Below are 23,673 nucleotides of genomic sequence, written 5' to 3' on the forward strand. Positions count from 1 at the left end.
TCTGATTTCCATTGCAGCAATTATAACTACAATTACAGAATTATTGCTTAGTCTTAATATTTTTATGTTGAAAAGATTGTAAGAAAATGACAAAGAACTTTATATACCATGCAGCATAAGGCTTAAGTAATAAGACAATTCTATTAAACAAAATTTAGTTTATTTAAAACAGTAGAAAAATGTTTTGATTCAGAATTTTAAAGGATACTCGTCATTTTTTGCAGTCTCGATTGATTGAATTCAAGAAAATCAAAAGTGTGAAAAGTAGGGTAGAAACCAGATTAGAATGGTTTAAAATCATGTTCATAATTCTGATTTGCAAAGCTGAGATGTCACCGACCATTTCAACATTGTCTTTGTCCTAGTTGAAAATGAGCTGTTCCAAGCTTACCAGAATAATATTGTAGTCATAAGTCCTATAGCAATATTCACCCTTATCAATTTTTAAAGAAGCATTGATGACATAAGATTCCATCTACTTAATTCTAAAATACAAACATCTTACACTACAAATTTATATTGCTTCTATCTACATAATCTGTATTGAGATCACTGCTAGTCTTCTACAATATATTGAAAATAATTTCTTATTTAATCTGGTTCTAGAACATTACCTAAAACTGAACATGAGAAGTCAGTTTTAGAGTTTAATAGATACACAAAATCATTTAAAAGATTAGAAATATTTGAAAAATTTTAATGGACCAATACTGATCTGTGGTTAGTGTCAATAGTAATTTTTAATTGACTTCTATCTTCTGATAAAAATAAATGATGCCGTTAGCTCCTCTTGAAGGAACAAATTCATTAGTTCAACTTCTTTAAAAGTTTTGTCCATATAAAATAATCCTTACATTGTAAAATAGATTTTTTCATATTTGGCAAATTACAGAATTGATATAATATGAGGAGCCTCTGGATAGTGGATCAGTTGAATGATTTATTTATTTGGGTTTTGGGTTTCTAAGTGAAATTATATGTGCAAACTATATTATAACAAGTATGCAGAAATGGGGTCAAATCTATCTTTTCTCTGAATCCACCACATATAATTGCATAGTATATGTATTTATGTTTATAATCCGTATTAAACTCAATGATCATAAGGAAGCAGCATTTGATTGAAAGGTGGAACCTGAATTTTCCACTTTCAAGGTCTACTATTTCATGTGGCAAAATTTGAGAATAGGATGTATGTTACTGTATTTATTTTGAGCTAACATCGAATGTTATTGCTTGACAAGAGATGAAGAAGTAGCCATTTCATATGTTAAACTTGTGTATTGCTTTAAGAGATTGGGAGGGGGGAAGAGGAGGATTATTCCTCAAGGCCATCTGAAATTAAGGTTTTCTAATGGAAGGGAAACTGATTCTTCAAATTAATAGGAGAATTTGATTAATGACAAAATTAGAAAGGTGCAGAATTATGTTTTAATATATTGTGCAAGGGGGGCGGAGATTTCAGATTCAAGCTTCCTTCGAGCAAAGCATTTGCCAGTGTATTAGGCTGAATAAAGGACTTTTAAGGTAAACAATGCCTCAGAGTCTCTTGAAAAGCCCATACGTCGGAAATCTGATGTCTACTATTTCATGTGGCAAAATTTGAGAATAGGATGTATGTTACTGTATTTATTTTGAAAAAATGGAAAATATTGTTTTTATGAACATGCAAAGATTTTAATGCATGCCCCATCGTTAAAACAGGCAGTTAAAATCTAATTGTATATATGTCCGTCTCTCTGTGAGTACAAACATGTAAATAAGTCTTTGTGTGACTGTCAATGCTGCAAACGTTGACATGTTTTGCACTGACAATATAAAAGGCAGCCCTTTGCTTTAACTGTTGGGTTTTGAATCACTAAAATGTGGGAGAAATGCAACCTAGATGTTTTGACAAGATAAGGGAGCCACGTCAAAAGGGAAGTGAAACTTTGTGTGTTGAATTAATTGGTAAATGTGATTCATGACTTGTAAATAAGGGAGGGAAATTCTGTATGATGTGGGGGGTCAAGGGGAGGAGAATTCAGATTCTGGCATCCATCCATGAGTGCCGATGCTTCATTTCATTATTATAGACTTTTTAGATAAAACAATGCCTGAATGTTGTTTTAACTGTCTCATTAATTGGAACCATGACAGTGACTGTGAGTGTTGTGCTGTGTGTTTATAAAATTTTAAAGATGAGATTGGTCATTATAAAATTACATTTGTTCAAGATAATTGTTATTTGGAGCAAAAATACTTACTGAATATATACACTAGCTACAGTTTCAAAGTTACAAAAAAGATTTTATACAGATTTACTGTCTTTTTTTTAGAATAACAGTTATTCTTTAATGATCAAAGCAGAAAGAGGCTTTGTTGCTTGTTGTAGGCCAAAACATACAAATGAGATGAAATGAAAAGCACTACAAAACTTATATTTAGAGGATTTGTAAAGTTAGTTCAATTTTTACTGAAAGAAGTGCAGTTCTCAGAGTTCTAGAAATCCCACTATTACTACTACATTTGTGTCAGAAGCACCTACCAAGGCGGTTGAAAGGATTAGCCAGTGACATCATTGTTGCCGAGGGGATGCGTGAGGTGGCTCCTTTTTTGTCCCTGGTATTTTCCGATTGAAGTGGTACCTATTTATCCACTTGCATTTACATGCTTTTGAACTGCTAGGTTGGAAAGAGCTGGGCAAATTGATGGGAACTCATTTAATCATGTGGCTTGCCTCTCGGTTTACAGCTGTCGACCTCTCAATGATTTTCTGACTCAGTGTCCTTACCACATGGGCCACCAAGCCCCCTGCCCAACACCTCTATAGTTACATTATCATGATCTGGGTGCTTGGCAACCCATTCACCACCCTACAAGTAGTTACTAAAGCCCCACAATCACTTGATCACCATTTGCAACCTTCCATGCTGGCTTCCCCAGAAAGTCAAAGGGGAAGCTAGGAGGGAAGATAAAAGTCATTGGGATAAATTTCTCCCATCCCTGTACCCTTCCTCAACCCCTTTGTCCTCATCCTTGTCTGGCCCCTCTTGCACCCTTCCCAACCCATGTGGCACTTCTTGCATATACTCTTGCGCACTCTCAATCTACACAGTACCTTAAATATCCTGTCGTAAATCCTCCCTGACATGCATGGCATGTCATGCATTTCATTGTACACATGAATCCTCCCCACATTACATGACACCTTTTCTCACCCTTGTTCATCTTCCCCGCGCCAGTCACATACACCCACACACCTTCCTCATGCAATATCTGTTTAACATTCTCTCCAACCTGCATGACATCTCTTGGCATCTGTTTCTTGCAGCACATCTCATACACCTTCCTCAACCCTACCCCATATCCTCTTCCACCCTGTTGCTGCCTACCCCATCCGTACCTGCTTGCAGACCTGGGACTACAACTTCCTGCTCCCTTTCATACTGACTTGGTTAAGGGAAGTTGACAGGAAGTTGCCTTGCCTAACAACCATGGGATTCAGTTATTGGCAGCCACTGAGACTGCAGGGATTGCCATTGTAAACAGTGTGATTGTGCTTTAAGACTGTATCACTTAGTGATGGAAATTACAGTCCATATTGCCATTTTAAGTAGAGGACTACCTGTTTATAGTTGTAAAGCATTTTCCATTCAGATTTTTTCTGTGGTGTTGAAATAAGTCAGTTCATTCTTGATATTCTAGACGGGGGCAGGGGAGATCTGGTTTGGATGCTTTCATTAAATGTTTTTTGGGAGATAGATTTTGTTTTGATTGGCTTTGCTACTTGCTTATTATGCTGTCTTGATATAAATTTAACATTATAGACATTTCAGCAGAAAACCTTGGACTTACTTTGCACTTGAGGTGGATGAAACAGACATTTCAAGGCTTGATAAAATGATCTACAGAAACTCCTAATACACTTAGTTTTCAGAATGTCTCAAAGTAATGGTAAACAGAATTTAACTACTTGGCTAATAAGTAACACATCTTAAGTTGTATCACAACAAGCAGCTGACATTTGAAGTTGAGCTAAGCAGGACCAGGTCAAAAGTTAAGAGCTTGGATAGCTGTGGTAGTTAGCAAATGCTACTACGGTATTTTCTTTTCCTCCTTCAGAATAGGTAGTGACCTTATGGCTGCTATAATAACTTCAGTTTGCTGTAATATTTTTGCATCAGTTTTTTTCTGTACTTGTTTTTCCTAGGCTTTTTTTATTATTATTTATTTATTTTTATTTATCTTAATTCCATTTATATCCCGCCCTTCTCCGAAGACTCAGGGCGGCTTTACAAACTTAGCAGTATTATATGAAGAGGAGTGAACAGAGTTGTGATTGAAATTCTGACTGGTAGTCAATCTGACGAATTATTGTTAAGCAATAAATATGTGTCAAATTATTCAGAATACAAACCTAACCTTCGTTTATCAGTAGCTTAATTCTGCTTTTGCATTACACATAAGAAATATTAACAAGTATTTGTTAATATACTTTTGTTATACAAGATAAACCTACTAGTGATAGAGAGTACTTGTACTATAGAAGTCACCTAATACAAAATTCACTAACTAGTATTTACTTGTATTTTTCTGTTCCTTGACTCAGAATTTCCAGAAATCAAAATACCTGGAAGTTAGCAGTGTTGTAAGGGGATTTGTACTAATGTTATTGCATATCATGTTCTTTACGAATATTAATGTGAATTTCACATGATTATTTTAAATAGATTTATACAGTAATAAAGTTTACTATAGAGCAAACCATTTCTGAATCAATAAAACTGGCATCGGTTTGTCTGCTGAATAGAGTTTACAGGTAGTCCTTGGTTTATGATCACAATAGAGCTCAGAATTATAGTTGTAAGTTGTGGTTGTTAAGATGCCCACACAATTGCTTCATTCAACAACCGCAATCCTATTGGGGTTGTTAAGAGAGAGTGGATTGTAGGCCCAGGTCTGCACTCTATTTCAAGTCCAGGCTTGCACTGAAGCATTCCCCCAGTTTACATGTGTGGTGTATGCTTGGCTTCCCAGAGTCTCCCGCACCCCCTGAGGCACTTTTTACCTATTTCCCACCCCACTGAATCCTATAGGGCATGGGCCTACTTCCTACCCTGCCAGACAGGGGTCCTCCCCATCTCATCACTGCTTGCACCACTTACCTCAAAGATCAATACAATGCATAGACTTCCTACAGAGACCTTCTTAGAACATTCTGGAAATGAGTGCTATTCTTTCAATCCCTGAAGGGCCTAATTTTCCAAATTTATGATTGGAAAAATCATGCCCTCCTGAGAGATTGTGAGTATGGCGCCTGCTTCCAGATGTTCCTTGTTTCCAGGAAGACATGAGCTGATCTTTATAGAAAAGATGATCTTTGGAAGAGGTCATTGGAAAAGATATGACAGAGCAGGGAGGAGAGTCAAATTCTCTGGTACAGAACAGGGGGAAATGATAGTGTAGGGGGGGTGGAGGCAGCTCCAGCATCCCTGCAGTTGGTCATAAGAGGAGGTAGATTGCCCAAAATTTCATCCGGAGACTGCAGTAACTTCAAATACAGGCCAACTGTCCCTTCATTCAGCACTGTCATAACTTTGAACAAATGGTTGAAGGTTGAGGACTATCTAGATAACTGCATAAATTGTAGTTTCATTTATGTCTTCTGTGTATTAGATTCAACATTTGTTATATATATACGAGATTGGGAGAAATAGGTTAATGTGCATATGTTCCATATGGTCTTTCCTTATTTCAGTAGAGCAGGCATAGTAAAGTGTGAAAGTATCTTTATAAAAAAGTAAAATAATATGTAACGAGATGTAAATGTTTACAGTGTTTTGTCAACTGGAGATTTATAGGTGATCTGAATTTCTTGCATTGTGTTTACTACTGTTGGACATAGTTTTTTCACTTTTCTTCACATTTTATGATAATTTCATTAGCTGGTGATTACAATATAGTAAAAATATTAAAGTATTTTGTGACAGAATTAATTCACTAAGGAACCAACAAGTTGGAATGATGTTTATTAGTCCAAATTAGCAGATTATAGTAAATAATTGTTCTTATTTCCAGGCAGGACAAAAGCAAAAATTGTTATGCTATATTGATATGTCTAGTTAAATGAAAAAAAGGAGTAGACCAGGGGTCAGCAACCTGATACAGTGAAAGAGCCACTCGGAACTGGTTCCCTCACAAAAGGAAAAACTGGGAGCCGCAAAAATGTGTGCGCATGTGTGTACATGCGCGCATGTGCAGAACAGGGTTTGACTGAAGAGTGGAGCCAAGGCGAGATACGCACCTACCCTGCATATTTGAATTGATTGGTTGAACTTTTTTAGTCCCACTTTTTTTTGGGGGGGACTGCACATGGCAGAGGACTGGGAGCTGCATGAGGCTCTGGAGCCGCGGGTTGCAGACCTGTGGACTAGACGTAACATGATAGCAGTGTTCCAGTAGCTCAGGGGCTGCCACAAAGAAGAGGGAGTCAACCTTTTTTTCCTAAACTGTTGTAATTTAGGAATGAATTGTAAAAGGACTACCTATACTGTTCATTGTAAATGAATTGTAAGTCAAGGACTACTTATACTGTTATAATTGTAAAAGGACCTTAAGGAGATGTTTTCTCATCCTCTATATTGTTTCATGTCTAGATCAGCTATGATGAGAAGAAACTATATTAACATAGGACAAACCAATAGATAAAATACAAAGTAACATGACTTCTAGGGAATAATAATAAAAAGAGTTGTATCTACTGAACAGAGTTTATATATACACAAGTTGTTACTTCAGTTATATCTTCTCTATATAATAAATTCAACGATTTCTTGATCAACTTCTTTTTGTGGAACTTGTGTAGTCAAACTAATCATTCCCACAAAGAAAATGAGAAGAAACCCTTAATAGGGCAATATCTCCTATGAAATTGAACATAATCATGACAGTGGAATACAGTTTTTTTGCTGCTGAAATAGAATGAAATGTCCTGGAAGAAGATATGGTGGATTAACTAAACAAGAGTGTTCCATTCATAAAATCATCTTGCGGATGTCTGTATTATTCTTTTAACAGCCACAAGCATGTGAAACATTATGTTTTTGAATGAATGAACCTTTATTGTCAAAATACAACCATGTATACATTGAGATTGGCTGAGCCTCCCTTCATGCCCCCCACCACCACAACTCACAGTGACAACAAACCCACCATCTTGTGATACTATGTGAGCTGATTGCACAACATACCGGCCTCGCAAGTCAATCATACATAAAATTATAAAATTATTTCCCGTTCAAGAGCCTGACAGCCCGTGGATAGAAGCTGTTCTTCAGCCTGTTGGTACGGCTGGCTATACTCCTGTATCTCCTACCCGATGGTAGGAGAGTAAAGAGGTAACGACCAGGGTGTGAATCGTCCCTGAGAATTTTCCTCACTCTTCCAAGGCAGCGAGCCCTGGCGATGTCGTCCAGTGGTGTCAGGGGACAGCCCACAATGTTTTGTGCTGTGCTCACCACCCTCTGTAATGTTTTCCTATCCTTGGCTGTCAGGCCAGCATACCAAACCACAATACAGTGCGAGAGGACTCTCTCTATAGTAGACTGGTAAAAGAAGGTCATTAGTTGTTGTTCTACCCTGTTCTTCTGCAAGACCCTGAGGAAGTGGAGTCTCTGTTGGGCCTTTCTGGCCACCTGGATCGTATTCACTTTCCAAGTAAGATCTTCACAGAGGTAGACTCACAGGAATTTAAAGGAGGAAACTCTCCACACAGCGCCCCCCCCCGATGTAAAGTGGGGCAGGTTCCTCTCTTTTCCTCCAGAAGTCTAGCAACATCTCTTTTGTCATACTGATGTTCAGGTGCAAGTTGTTCTCTAAATACCATATGGATAGTTTTTGTACCTCCCCCCTGTACGCTGTTTTATCTCTACCTGTAATAAGACCCACTATCATTTGCGAACTTAATTATCGTAGTAAATGGGTCAGACTATACACAATTGTATGTATACAATGAGTACAGGTAGGAGCTAAGCACGCAGCCCTGTGGCGAGTCAGTGCAAAGCTTCATGGGGGTGGATAAAACCAAATTGCAATATAACTTTGTGAATAACATCATTAGGTTTAAAACATGAAGCATTTAATTTTTAAAAAACAAAGTATTAAAAAAATAACTATTGTGTCTGTTAATTTATCTGTTTCCATAGAGGATGTCCTGAGTAAAGATGCTGGAGAATGTGCAATATGCTTGGAGGAACTGCAGCAAGGGGATACAATAGCACGATTGCCTTGTTTATGCATATATCATAAAGGGTGAGTGGATACAAAACATAATTCAAGAACTAACTATTGGACTATATTTAGAGGCATGTAGGCAGAATCCATCATACCTACCATGTCTTTCCTGCTACTAAATGAACTGTCAAAATTAAATCCAATTATGATCATGTTGCATTGGTATATTTAATGTTTCAGTTCAAACATAATTATGTCATTTTTGATATCTGATAATATAATGCAGAAAGATAAAAGCTTTAAAGGTTTACCTATGTAAATATTGACACATTTATTTTTTAAAAATTGTCCTGTTGGGCAATTATTTTTTAAAAATTGTCCTGTTCTCTTGGAGACCATATATATTTGAAACAATTTAGAGTATTTATCCAGGGATCTGGTGTCTATTCTCTCCTGCTCTCCCTCCCTCTTTGTCCCCCTATCCCTCTCGCTCTCGCACAGACTTTTTAAAGTACTTAATACAGGTCTTAAGGGAGAAGACACTTGCTTTCTCATTACATTGCATTAGTAGCTTTAAAATATTGGTTGCTGCATATACAACACATATGTCTGAAGGATGGGCAACATCTCAGTGGGTGAAGTATTTAGTTGAGTGCTTAGGCCTTAGGCCAAGGAACACAGTGAACAAAATTTTGATGCAATCACTTCACCAGGTGAAAGTGGATTCTGGGTGGTGAATAGATTGCAGGGCTCACCTTGCCCTTCTTTGCACTTAATTCTCAACTTTAAGACTGGTTATCAGACTCAAAAAGAAGTCTTCAAATTTCTGATTGCCATACCATTCCCACAATCACGTGTTAATATTTTGGTGGTTGGCAATGGGCTTGCAGTTGTAGTGACCGCGTAGTCATATGATTACTTTTTGTGACTTTTTTTTTACCATTTTACCATTTATTGGATAAGTTGAATTCAGATTTACGACCACTTGAAAATAATAGGAGGAAGGTGTATTGGATATGTTTGCCGCCTTGAATTACCGTATTTTTCGGACCATAAGACGCACCGAACCATAAGACGCACCCAGTTTTTAGAGCAGGAAAACAAGAAAAAAAATCTTTCTCCTTCTCTCTCTCTTTCTCTCTCTCTCTCTTTCTCTCCCTCCCTCTCCCATAGTCCCTTCCTTCCTTCCTTCCTTCCTTCTTTCCCTCCCTCCCTCTTTGTCCTTCCCTCTCTGCATTAGAGCAGTACCCGCGGAGGCGGCCCTGCAGCCCGGCTTTCTCTTGGAGAAAGCAAGCTGAAATGGAGTGAGGGAGATTGCCAGAAATGCGAATCGGCCGATCTTGCGCTCCTGCAAACTCCCTCGCTCGGTTTCAGCTTCCCTTGCTACAAGAGAAAGCAGGCTGAAACGAGGCCGATTGCAGCAGCGCGAGATCAGCCGATTCGCATTCCAGGCAATCTCCCTCACTCCGTTTCAGCTTGCTTTCTCTTGTAGCAAGGGAAGCTGAAACCGAGCAAGGGAGAGTGCAGGAGCGTGAGATCGGCGTTTCTCAGCACATGCCGATTCGTGATCCTCACAATCTCCCTTGCTTTCCACTTGCGGAGGTTGGGGCTGGCCATACGGATCACCTTCGGACCATAAGACGCACCCTCGTTTCCCCACACACACACACACACACTTTTGGGGGGAAAAAGTGCGTCTTATGGTCTGAAAAATACGGTATTTAAAAAATAATGAAGATGGGATATAAATAAATATATAAATAACCAGGTGATTTGCTTAAAGACGATCATAAAACTTCATAATATTGTTCAGTCACACGATGACTCAACTTTACTACAGTGACTTAGGAACAAATTTCCATTCCCAGTTGTGGTTGTAAATTAAGGACTACTTCAATTTGATTAGGCGTTAAGGCCCACAAAGCTTGTTCAGTGAAACATAGCTATTTATGAATGCGTGAAACACAACATATTGTTTCATTTATTTCTTTAAAACCAATTAACTTTTGAAAAGTCATTTACTTATGTAGTTTTTCTAATGATACCTAACAGTAGCAAAAATATTTATTTGAAAATCAGTGCCTTATAATTGGCATTTTTAATTGTCAATTTTAACAAAATTTAAAATATAATTTGTTCTCATATTTAAGCCTGAATTTTTCTCCTTTTTGTCATTCCTTAGATGCATAGATGAATGGTTTGAAGTAAATAGATCTTGTCCTGAGCATCCTTCAGATTAATCGCCAAGTTTGCTGCTTTTAAAGGTAAGAGTTGTTAGTTTCTTACTCTTTTTAATGTCAACTAATAATTGAGTTACTATTAGCTCTCTTTTGATTTACAAGTAGTCCTCAATTTACAACCACAGTTGAACCCAAAATTTCTGTTGCTAAGTGAAACATTTGTTAAGTGAGTTTTGCCCCATTTTATAACCTTTCTTGTCACCGTTGTTAAGTGAATCTGGCTTCCCCATTGACTCTGCTTATCAGAATGTTGGAAAAGGTGAACACATGGTTTTGGAACACTGTAACTCTCATAAATATGAGTCAGTTCGCAAGCCTCTATATTTTGTTCATGTGACTATGGGAATGCTGCAATGGTTGTAAGTGTGAAAAATAGTCATAAGTCACTTTTTTCAGTGCTGTTGCAACTTCAAACAGTCACTAAATGAACTGTTGTTAAGTTGAGGCCTACCTGTATATTGTTGTGTTTGTAATGGTACACAAGGTGTATATAACAATAGGGTCTACTGTATTTCATTGTCATGAATTCCATATGCCAGTTCGTTTTTAAAGAATATTTTGAAGTAGGGATGCTATCTGAGCAATGTCAATTAGCCTATTCAGAACTGATTTGTAATCCCTAAGATCTTTGCCATGATTTAATCATTTTTTTCTTGTTGGGATCACTGTCATATTGTAAGGAAATTTCTCTTTTTTTTTTTAAATCCAAAAACTTACAATCTGAAGGAAGAAAGCAGCATGTTTGAAATGAGAAATTCCTATTTTGAATGCCTGCTGCTGTTTCTGGTATAATATTTATATTTAAAAAATTTGAATTCAGATACAATACAAGTTATTTTAGGTTAACATCTCTTTTAATTGTGGGCACTTTAATTATATTGTGTATCTCCTAGATAGTGGATATAAAAGAAGCCACATATGTATCACATGGATGTTTTGATTGCCATGGTTTAAGCTTTAGAATCAGAATAGAGCTGGAAGGGATCTTGGAAGTCTTTAGTCCCAACTCTCTGCTCAGGCAGGAGACCCTAGCATTTCACACAGGTGGCTGTCCAGTCTTTTCTTAAAAACATCCGGTGATGAAGCACCCACAACTGGTTAATTGTCCTCACTGATAGGAAGTTTCTCCTTAATTCCAGGTTGCTTCTCTCCTTCATTAATTTTCATCCATTGTTTCTTGTCTTGCCTTCTGGTACTTTGGAAAATAATTTGATCCCCTCTTCTTTGTGGCAGCCCATCAAATACCAGAATACTGCTATCTTGCCACTCCTAATCCTTCTTTTCTTTAGTCTAGCCATACCCCAATTCCTGTTTTTGCCTCCAGGCCTTTGATCATCTTAAGTTACTCTTCTTTGCATTTTTCCCCAAAAGAGAAAGGGAAAAAAAAACCTCTTGCTTCACTGATATAGCTTTCGTATCCAATTGCAACAAAAAGCATAGAGTTAGAGATGTAAACTATTGATGCTGCCACAAAAAAGAGCTGATTTGGTCTACTGGTTAAGGCGTCAGCTAGAAACCAGGAGCCTTAAGCACAAAAGCCATCTGAAGGTGATTTTGAGCCAGTCACTCTCTCAGCCAACTCATTTCACAGGGTTGTTGTAGGTAAAACAGGAGAAGGGAATATTAGGTATGAATACCACCTTGACTAATTTATAAACATAAAAAAGACAGGAAATAAGCAAACTAGCTTGAAGGAATTTTCTACTATTGATATTTTAATGATATATTGTATTGTTGCTGCATTGTAATATTGTATTAGCAGTATATTTTTTAAAAATATGGTGGCAGTCCTAACTAATGTACTGCAGATTACCTGTAACCAGTGCCTGTTCTTTGCCTAGTTATGGTAGAATTATCTACCCTTAAATATAGAAATGATAGATATTGAATAAAGAGCTATATTCGGTCAGTTTCTCTTATTCAGTCAAAGGTTGTGATTGCAATTAAGACAGCCATAAGTTTCACTAAATAAACAAATTTACTTCACAGAGTTGTAACAACCAAATTACCAGAACTTTCTATACAACCTTGAAAAATATACATATCCCCAAAGTGTTCCAGTACTTATAGTCCAAAAAGCCATAACTGATTCAGAAGTAGAAGGTTTCTATCTTAATCTTCATGCTTAGGAATTCCTTCTTAATGGAGACCAGATCTGTTCTTTTCTTCCTGGTTTCAGAAGTGCAGTTAAGATCTAGTTATTTCATTTAACATAGGAGTAGAACATGACTGAGCAAAGGGTGGGTTCATGACTTTATTTTCTTTATATTACATGTGGAGCTATCTTATACTGATCTTGATTGTTATCTGTCCAGACCAGAGCCTTCAGGAATAGACCACATACAAATAAAGAAGCTATGCTAAAAGATATTAGCCATACGCTGAAGTGAAAGTAATTATTTCTCAAAACTATTAATATTAAAGAATAAGTTCAAGAAAATTAATTATAATTATTTTTAAATACCTGAATATCAGATGTCCTGATAGATACTACTGTGATTTAGAAAATGTATTTTACTCTCAAGAAATATAATTGTATGTTTGTTAATCTTTTGTAGTCTCTTACACTGCTTACCAGAAGTAATAGATGTGAAGTTCCATCATTAGAAGTCAATCTAAAAGTGAACTTGTGTTCGTTTTGGAGTGGGAAAGAAGAAGATGGAACAAGCATGGGACAAATGGTGCAAAGCTGGATCCTCAGTGTACCAAATGCTCATCTAAAGGCATCACAGGGATTTTGAAAATGCTGCACATCCTGGAAAAATTCTCTCCCACAAACTTCATTGATATTTTATATTTACAGGCCAAAGTTACTTTCATTTTTTTTAAAAGCAGTGTACAGAAACAGAATGTTCTGACATAATTCCTTGAACAGAAGCTGTATGCTCTACATCAGACTGGAACATTTTACAAGGAAGATGCCATTTTTTCTTTGGGAATCCCCTATTCTTTTTTCTCACAGTAAAGGAGACAAACTATGAGAATCAAAGATTCTTCACTCAATATGCTGTTCACATTTTTATGGAAAATAATGCAATGTTCTTTCTTTGAATCTTTGAAAATTTTGAAAAGTAAAGCTTTTGTCACAAAGCAGCCCAAAAAAAACAAAATGCAATCAAGGCTAATTCTGAATTAATATTCTTGATCCAATTAGAGTTATTGAAATCCATAATCTCTTCTCATTTCTGTATAATAAAGTACATTGTAAATTGTAAATATCAATGCAGCAATTTTTTTTTGAAAATGCATAATCTAACAGCTATGCAATATTTTTTAAAAAAAACTTATAGGGACATGGCAAATAACATCTTTCAGAATGCTGCCAGTCAAGCTAATTTAACGGGTATTATATTTTTAATGTTTCAGGTAGTTATTTTCTTATACTATCACAGTTACCAGTCCACCTTTCCTTAGATTCAGTAGTCACAAAGGTAGGAAAGATGAAATGTTTCATTGGGATAATATCCGGCCTTTTTAAAACTTTTGTATTGGAGATTACTGTATCTCAATGGCTGGTCATAGCAGATTACAATAATTTGCATCAATGTCATTGATACATTAGCTGTAATCCTACACCCAGTCCCATGTGCTTCTTGTTGATATAATCAGGCTTACATACTTTCTGGGTATATTGCCTGTATTCTTGAATCTATAATACTTTACTACACAATTGTGTCTTATCATAAATTGTAAAATGGGCTTTCTCTGATAGGGTAGAGAAGAAGCTGATCAAATAAAATTATGAGCTGTTAATATATTTGAGGATGTTTTTAGAAGCAGTTAAAATATAAAGTTTGTGACAACATGAAAAACTATTTAATAAAGGTGATGGAAAACTTGAAACTTGAAATGAGAAAAATAAGTTGTGTAATCAGATTATTTCATTATATTTATGTATTCTGTTCCCCTAAGATCATTTTAAAAAGATTATTCTGTTGACTTATTGTTATTAATGACTTGTTACATTGCACGTAATTCATGTGCTTATAGAAATATTTCGTACATTTGCTGTACATTCACAACTCTTAAAATTTTAAACCAAATATTAAATTCATGAAGAATGTCTTTTGCAGTGTACATATGTATTAAATGCTATAGCCAGCAAACTTTACTTTACTTCAGAAAGAAAAAAATATTGTATTTTCTTTCTCTGGTTCAATATTACATAATGGTCAGAAGTTGATGTTCAGCAAGCATGAAATTCCCAAACCACATTTGCTTGCAATGTGCAAAAAACAAACAACAACACAAGAAGGGGTATTTACAGGAAAGAAGTCATGAGGGACAAGTGGCAAGAACCTGAGTCTTTTCCCATTCGCTGGTTTTTCTCTAAAGGGTTTCTTTCATTTTTCAACACTAAATTCGTAAAAAAAAAACATAATATGAAAGATATTTCTTTTATTCAGAACATCTAAGACAACTTTAATTAAAACATAATATTGGCTGTGTAGCGTGGGAATGAGAGAACTTTGCGATTTGTTTTTTTAATTGGATCAACTGTTTAAGAACCAGGTGCAAAATACTGAGATCAGCCAGAGCCAAGTGTAAAGGACATGTAACTAGAAATAAAACAAACTTTTGGATACAAAATACTTTTGAGAATCAGATATTTGTTTGAGTTTTCCTAATTATCTCATCCCTTCATTTTATTTATTTGAAATAATTTATTTTTTTTATTTATGCAACTCTCAAATTGAGCCTGGTCCCCAAACCAATACCTTATAAGGGAAGAGAGTTCCTTTCCCTATTATTTTAACTGCCACTACTTATGTAATAGGGATAGCCTTCCTCAGATATTCTGGGTTTTTTGAACAAATCCTACAAAGAAATGTGAAAGTTAAAGAGTTTGTGCATGTTGCTCTGCTTACTAGACTGAAAAGTCAGAAGCCATTGTTCTAAATTAATTCACTAATAAAATGAATTTGAGATTTCAGGCCTAGGGTAAAACCATGTAAGTTAGAAGTTCAGGCCTGCTGTAAACCACAGTCCACTGGGTAAACTGTGGTAACTGTAGTGATAACCACTTAGCAATCAAAAGGTACGTTCTTTAATGAGAAAGTTGCCAGAAGCCACATCTGGCTGAGTTGATGCCAAATTCCAAGTGGTAGATACTACTTTTATTATTTCCTCCTTTTCATTATCACTTCTTCACACACTACTCATCTATTCATTGAAACAAACGTGCACACACATATAGTCCTGGTCGGACATGAGGACCAGAAAACGGCTCCTTTTCCTGCAGCAGTGCATTGAGAGTCCCAAAGGTGCTTTTTCCAAAAGGCAACTGGACTGTCTTGGTTTTTTTCCTTTGAAAATATTTCATTTCTCATTCAAGAAACCTCTTCAGAAGTGAAACGTTTTCAAAGGAAAAAACTCCAGTTGCCTTTTGGAAAAAGCATCTCTGGGACATCCATTGTCTGGATGATTGGGAATCTCCATAGGGTATAGTATAAAGGTCGAAAGGTGTTAGAAGTAAAACCATAAGAGGGCAGCATTATTTAAAAAATGGGTTATGTTATTTTCAGTCATTGTTCTCTCTGGTTGGGATATATACATGAGTCAGCCTGCTTTTCTTTTCTCTGCATGATGATGGGAATACATAGGAGACTGAAATCTACATGTAGACTAGTTAATGCCTTTGTTTTGAAAGTTAAAACTTTCAACCTGGTATAGTACTAGCACATCTGAGAGTAACACTCTTAAATTCTCAATCACTATCCCAACCAAGTGTTAGTTGTTCCAGCACACTTGGAGCCATAAGGTTGGAAAAGGTTGCTATGAACAAATGCAAAACAGCAGTATTTATTTAGGCTGCTGGTTTGTATATTTGAAAAATTGATGCAACAAAATGTCCAGCAGAGGTTATTCCATGAGATAACATTAATACTGTGCAATAATTATTTGCAGAAGTTATCAGCCCAAAGGTATTTTTAAGCTATCAGGTCTTGCATTGCTTCAGCATGATTATTTTAAATCTAAAAAGTCTAGGTGATAGAATTTTAATTATTTTATCAACTAAAATATTGATCAGTGGAAACTTTAAGGAGGCATTAATTAATGCAGCTAGTTAGATTTGCTTAATTTTGAAACACTAGAATGTCCTTGAAAAAAGATAAAAAATAGTTCTAATTTGTGAACTATTTATTAAATTGTAGAGTACCATGGATTGCCTTTAATATCCTAAATGCAATTATATTGAGGTGTTAACAAGGCAGAAATTTAAAAAAAATATTTTAATTGATTTCATAGATTAATTTATCTAAAAGTGCCAATCAATTGTTGATTGTTCTGTTTACAAGCTCTATAAAGTGCATTCTGACTCAACACTTTTCCATGTTTTGACACCTTGATTCTTAAACACTGGCAACAATTTCAACAGATTGTTTACATAAACTGCAAAGATGGTTTTGGAAAAATTATATAATCTTTGGTTTCCAAATCTGATTTTCAGATAACCTTTTTTCATGTTGACCTTGTTTTTTCATATTGACCTTGTTTATTGCTTACCAATGAGCCACTGGGTTGCAGAGAATTTAGAAATGTGTCCTTAATTCATTTGAACTATTGGCCACTTCACTGTACACATTGGTGTAGCTGAAAGTGGTATGCATTCTACTAAGCATGATTTCTTTGGGATTTGCATGCTGTGTCAATTCAAACATTGTGATTTGCACACTATGACTTAAGAATCATTGTAATGTTTGAGACCAGCCAAATACGATTTATTTAAAAACATGGTTAAACAAATCACAATGTGTATCTGGTATGTCTGATAATATAGCCAGAATTTAAATGCTAATATGTATTGTAGGCAAGGATTTGTAACAGTAGACAAAATTAGGAAAGCTGTCTTTTTTATCTTCTCATTGTGAAACTCCTAAAAAGCTTCCAATGTTTTCTCGAAACTGTGGGAACTGTGAATGCCTTATATAGGCACTCATTAAAGTAGGATTGAAATGTGATTTTGGTTTAACAAGAACTCTAATGTCATCTCCCTACTAGTCTTAAATACACATAATAATTTGAAAAATAATACAAAGATATTAGAATATACATTTGAAGAAACTAAATTGCCAAACCAACTTTTAAATGTGAGTGGATGGTTAAGGAATAACTAGACTGGTGAAGAGTACGAACTTTTTAACCCTCCCTGGAGCTATTTGGATGGTTGAAAGAACCCACTGAAAATCAGCAGTTCAAATTAAGTATTTCCACAAAATGGGAAATGAAACTTTGAGGATGAACAATTTAATGAGGAACGTTATAATACTTGGTGATGACAATAAGCAAGAAATCTTCCTTCATTATTCTGTTGATAAAAGTATAATAAGTAACATTGAATGTAAAATACGTTTTTTTAAATGAGTTATATGATTGGGAAAAATTACTTGAAATTTTTTTTAGGTACATCTAATTAGTCTGGAAGTATACAATTATGATTTTTATTTTACTGATCAAGGCTGTACATTTTAAGTAACATTCCATTTGTTTAAAATATGTACATGTTAATAAATTTTTGAAGCATACTTTATGATTGGGTGTCTTTTTAAGTTTTATTTAAACATATACAGGAAGCTGACCTCAGTAATTATAACAACTTCAAAGTACATTTTGCTTCTTATGGATTTTTATTCAGTTTGTCATTTTTGTTATGAAGAAAATGAATGCAGTATATTTTAAATGTGTGGTGCTTCACTCTTATTTCTATTCAGCTGCTGGCGTAGAAGAGTGAACTGCGTGGATTATCCACAATATGCAATATTAATCTAGATAGAATATTCTAGAATATTCTGTCTTCTACATGCCAAGAGTTAGCAAGGACCCAATACATTTGTGATTCAGAAGAAGACCATCTCTTCAATACAGTCTCATCATTCATCATTTTAGCCATTGTCTATCCATTGTAGGATGAAGGCCTCTTCCGCATGTTTCCAACCAATACGGTCCTGAGCTTTCTTTTGCTAATTAGGCCCGCAATACTTGCTGATGTCATTGCTCCATCTTGTTTTAGGTCTCTTTTGTGGAGATGCATTTTATCAAGTGGAATCCATTCTATGACTGCCTTAGTACACCTGCCATCAGTTGTTCTTGCTATGTGACCAGTCCATTTCCATTTCCATTCTTTTACTCTCTTGATGATATCATATACTTTTGTTTGTTTTCTAATCCATGTGCAGGTCTTTCTACCTTGTCTTGTAATGCTGAGCATGTAATCTTTCCATGGGTCTTTGCGCCACTCCTAGCTTTTGTATTGATTGTGAGGTTAGTGTCCATGTTTCACTGGCATATGTTAGAGCAGGTAGTACACACTGATTGAAAACTTTTCTCCTCATGCATGGGGACAGGTTGTTCTTGAAAATTGTGCTTAACTTACCAAATGCCTGCCAACCACATTTAACACATTTAACGGGTTGCTCCTCTTTCCTAGTCCTATTAGACCTCTCAGCGGCTTTTGATACCATCGACCATGGTATCTTACTGCGGCGTCTTTGGGGGTGGGAGTGGGAGGCACCGTTTTACGGTGGTTCTCCTCCTACATCCTGGGACGTTCGCAGTCGGTGTTGGCAGAAGGGCAGAGGTCGGCCTCGAGGCCTCTTGTTTGTGGAGTGCCTCAGGGGTCAGTCCTCTCGCCTCTCCTGTTCAACATCTATATGAAGCCGCTGGGTGAGATCATTTGTGGTTTGGGGGTTGGGTATCATCAATATGCTGATGATACCCAGCTTTTTATCTCCACCCCAAACCACCCCAGTGATGCCCTCTCCGTGATGTCCCGTTGCCTGGAGGCGGTCCGGGTCTGGATGGGGAGGAACAGGCTTCGGCTCAACCCTGACAAGACTGAGTGGCTGTGTGTGCCGGCGTCTTGGGAAATTCAGAATATTCCACCGTTAATTATGGGGGGTGAGATATTGCCCCCCGTAGATAGGGCTCGTAACTTGGGTGTCCTCCTAGATTCACAGCTCTCCTTGGATGATCATAGAGGAGCTGTGACTAGGGGGGCCTTGGCTCAGGGTCGCCTGGTGCGTCAGTTGCGGCCCTATCTAGACCGGGATGCCTTGCGCACAGTCACTCATGCACTCGTGACCTCCCGTTTGGACTACTGCAATGCTCTCTACATGGGGCTGCCCTTGAGGACTACTCGGAGGCTCCAGCTGGTGCAGAATGCAGCCGTGCGAGTGGTGGTGGGAGTTTCCCGATACTCCCATGTAACACCTCTACTCCGTGAGCTGCATTGGCTTCCAGTTGTCCTCCGGGTAAGATTCAAGGTGCTGGTTATGACCTATAAAGCCCTAAATGGCATGGGTCCGGGTTACTTACGGGAACATCTGCTGCCGGCCTCAACTTCCCTTCGTCCAGTGCGCTCCCACAGAGAGGGCCTCCTTAGGGTGCCGTCGGTGAAAGAGTGTCGACTGGCGGCCCCCAGGGGGAGGGCATTCTCTGTGGGCGCGCCAGACCTGTGGAACCGTTTACCGGTGGAGCTCCGGATGACTCCCGACCTTCGCTCCTTCCGACGTGACCTAAAAACATATTTATTTGAACAAGCCGGCCTGGTCTGATGGGTTTAGGGGTATTTTAACGTTTTGTAATTTATTAAAATGGGCTATTGTATTTAATATTTTTTTAATTTTTATATATTGTATTTTATTGTATTGCCCTGTACACCGCCCTGAGTCCTTCGGGAGAAGGGCGGTATAAAAATTAAATTAAATAAATAAATAAATAAATAAATAAACACACCATTCAATTTCCTTTATTGTATCACCTTCCACGGAGATCCGTTGGCCAAGGTATATGCTCTGTAGTAAATGTATTTAGGATAGCTACTTTTTCCTGCATTAAAGCATAGTCTATTTATGATCTTAAATAATATTCTGAGACACAATTTGCACTGTTGCCAATTTTGAATAGACCAGTAGTAGGCAACCTGATATCTTTAGGATTATTTAGATTGCAACTTTATATAACCCAGCCAATAATATAATCCAATGAAATCTTTTGCTTCCATTAGAAACTATCATACGGATGTCTTCTACTTTCCAGATATTACGATTGATTTTATGATTGCGGCTAGATGAAAACCTTCAAAACTTTTATAAATTTCAAGAGGCACTTTTTGACTTTGCAGTACAATAATAAATTGAATGAAAATTACCCCAGTCTAGTTAAGTGCAGTTCATGTGTAGAATTTAAATGAACACCTGTTAACTCTTATTGCAGCTGATTTAGGTTTCACTGCAGTGTATTCTAGAATTGCCTTCACTTATCAGAGTTGTGCCGCATTGCCTTAAGTTAGTGTAACGTATGTGTCAGATTTGCACTGACATTCCAAACTAATTAATAGAATTCAAAGTCATTTCCACCAGTGTCAGAATTCTTACAAGACACTTGCAAAGTGTTCATTTTGTACTAAAATGGAGTGCAGTAAGATCCTCAGCCTTTGCTCTTTGTGCTAATTAATTTGGGAGAACAATTAGCCTCTTATTTGTTCTTTCAGTTTTCTTTGGATTTCACAGAAACATTTTTTGCTAAGTAGCATACATAGATTGGACAAAACTCATTCATACAAAGATTTGCCATAATTTTTTTCATATGTTACTACTGGCGAGTTAGAACACACTGAAAAGTAATGAAGTCCTGTATTAAATAATTTCTAATGTGTAATTCTTCAATTTCATACTAAATAATATGCATCAAGAGATACTAAATATAGGCAAAAAGCTTGGCTCCAGAATTGCCTTTTGATTTTGTGCCAAAGTAGCAGAGGGAGAATATGGTAGTCTTTGCTGAGCTTGTGATCTTAAAAGGCATGATTTCAGTGCCTGCTCAAAAGGGTGAACCATCAAGCTGCAAGAACTGCTGGCTTGGAATATGTGTCAGAGAGACATGAATGCAGAGTTTTATTTTCTTCATTTCCTTCTCTCTAGAGCAGTGTTTCTCAATCTCAACAGTTTTAGGATGTGCAGACTTCAATTCCTAACATGCTGCCCAGAGAGTTGAAGTCTGTGCATGTTAAAGCTGTTAAGGTTGAGAAACACTGCTCCAGAGCAAAGCTCCTTTTGTTCTTCAAATAACAAAGGAGTGTGGGATACATCTATCTCCGCAGGTTCTTTCTTCCCTTTGTGCAAATCAGGGTACTTTTTATCAAATGCTCTGTCTCACTGTTGTTCTGGTGCTTTTGACCCCTCCCTCCCCTTATTCAACACACCCACCACCTCCTGTCAGCTGTCCAGCTGTTTCCAAGGAAATCTGTATCTGTCAGTCCTGAAGAAACAGGCACATAATACTAGTCTAACCTATGCTGACAGAATTTCTTGAATATGCTTTTTCACAAGTACTATAATCCTCCCTGCTTTCAGAGATATTGTTCTTGACACCATTGCTCTGGTTATATACAGACCAAGTCACTTTCAAGCATAACAGATGTTCCCTCTTCAGTCCTAGCAAATGTACAACTGTTACATTATATGTAGGCCTTGACAATTTCCTACAAAACCATATTTCCTGTCTGGGTAAAATTCTTGTATGCTTTTCCTTTCTAGCACTTAATGGCTCTGCAACAAGGAGTAACTCCGATGTCAGCTCAGTAATATTCTTAATTTGCCAGCAAATGTGAAAGCCTGATTTGGAAACTACAATATTATCTTGAAATGACTGTCCCTCACATCAGAAATAAAGGATTTCAAACTGTATGGAGAAATAAATGTAATACTTGTCTGCAACTATTTATTCATTTATTTGCTTGATTGTTTGCATCTCCCTTTTATTATTTTTACAAACTACTCAAGGTGGTGAACATATCCAACACACCTTCCTCCCATGTTCCCCATAACAAACAACACTGTGAAGTGAGGTGGGGTGAGAGAGAATAACTGCTCCAAGATCACCCAGCTGGTTTTCATGGCTAAGGTGGGACTAAATTCATGATCTCTTGCTTTCTAGCCTAGTGCCTTTAAAGCATTTACATCTTTTCCTAATAAAGTGACAAATAAGAGCTACATTTGCAAACATGCAAATGGTGATGGTGCTGATGATGACCTATAAAGCCCTAAATGGCGAGGGTCCGGGATATCTGAGGGAACACCTGCTGCCAGCATCAAGCTCCCTTCGTCCACTGCACTCCCACAGGGAGGGTCTTCTCAGGGTGCCGCTGGTTAAAGATTGCCAGCGGGTAACACCCAGGGGTAGGGCCTTCCCAGTGGGTGCGCCTACCCTTTGGAACCAGCTGCCCGCGGAGCTTAGGACTGCCCCCGATCTCCGTTCATTCCGCCGGGACCTGAAGACCTGGCTCTTCAAGCTCTCTGGCCCAGGCTGAGAATTATTAATTTTAAATTTTAACGGGTTTTTATTTTCTCTCAGGATTTCATTTAATCTTTTTAAATTGTTTTAACTTTTGTATTGATTTTCTTTTAAATATCCTGTAAACTGCCCTGAGTCCTTCGGGAAAGGGCGGTATATAAATCTAAATAATAATAATAATTAATAATAATAATTAATAATAATAATAATAATAATAATAATAATAATAATAATAATAATAATAATAATAATAATATGCCAATATTAATTCTCCTAAGCTCTGTAGATGATAGAATATTGTAGAATATTGTACTCAAGGCATCTGTATCAATTATTACATCTGACGACATTATATCTAATGGCATTGAATTTGCTTGGAAAAATGAGTGCTGTAGGCCAATGAAGAGCATCAAGGTAAGACGTCTGTAAATTGAGAACAAGTTCTGTCCTGTCTTTCTTGAATTGTCAGAACTGATACTTACAAATAGGCTGTCAATTATTAAAAATGGTGGATAGCATTCTTTCTTGGGTCAGTGAACCACTGAAGCCATTTTGTTTTTCAGAAACCACTGAAAACAAGTTGCATATTAAAAATGTGCAATTTCAGTGGTCTTGAAAGCATTCTGCAATGTCACTGGTTCATTGGTTCAAGGAAAGGAAGTTTGAAAGCTGTAGGTTTTCAGAACTGCAATTTCCAAGAGCCTCAACCAACATGGCCAATTGTGAGGGTTGCTGGGAGCTGTTTTTCAGTGAATATATGGAGGATCAAGGGCCAAAAATTTCCCATAGTATTTTATCTATTTGTTTTTTAAAAGTATTTCAGATTTAGATTTAAAATAGTTTTCAAATTTAAAATTCTGAGAACTTAAAGGTGTATTCAGATATCATATTAAACCATAAATCCTGCTTTAGTAAACTGGAAAAA

The 23,673-nt window shown here is 36.9% G+C and overlaps 1 protein-coding gene across 1 annotated transcript in view; it reads left to right on the top strand.

The window, feature by feature from the left end:
• The window catches only part of ZNRF2 (zinc and ring finger 2), a 42,042-nt gene extending 26,285 nt beyond the window's left edge, over positions 1 to 15,757 (top strand). Inside the window, exons 3-5 of the mRNA XM_081345099.1 lie at positions 8,187 to 8,292; positions 10,397 to 10,478; positions 13,013 to 15,757. Of these exons, the coding sequence (XP_081201225.1) occupies positions 8,187 to 8,292; positions 10,397 to 10,454 (164 nt within the window). The 3' untranslated portion in view covers positions 10,455 to 10,478; positions 13,013 to 15,757. The remainder of the gene's footprint in view (positions 1 to 8,186; positions 8,293 to 10,396; positions 10,479 to 13,012) is intronic.
• Positions 15,758 to 23,673: the final 7,916 nt, after the last annotated feature.

Source organism: Vipera berus, assembly GCF_964194415.1.
Source record: "Vipera berus genome assembly, chromosome: Z".
In the NCBI taxonomy this organism is placed as follows: domain Eukaryota; kingdom Metazoa; phylum Chordata; class Lepidosauria; order Squamata; family Viperidae; genus Vipera; species Vipera berus.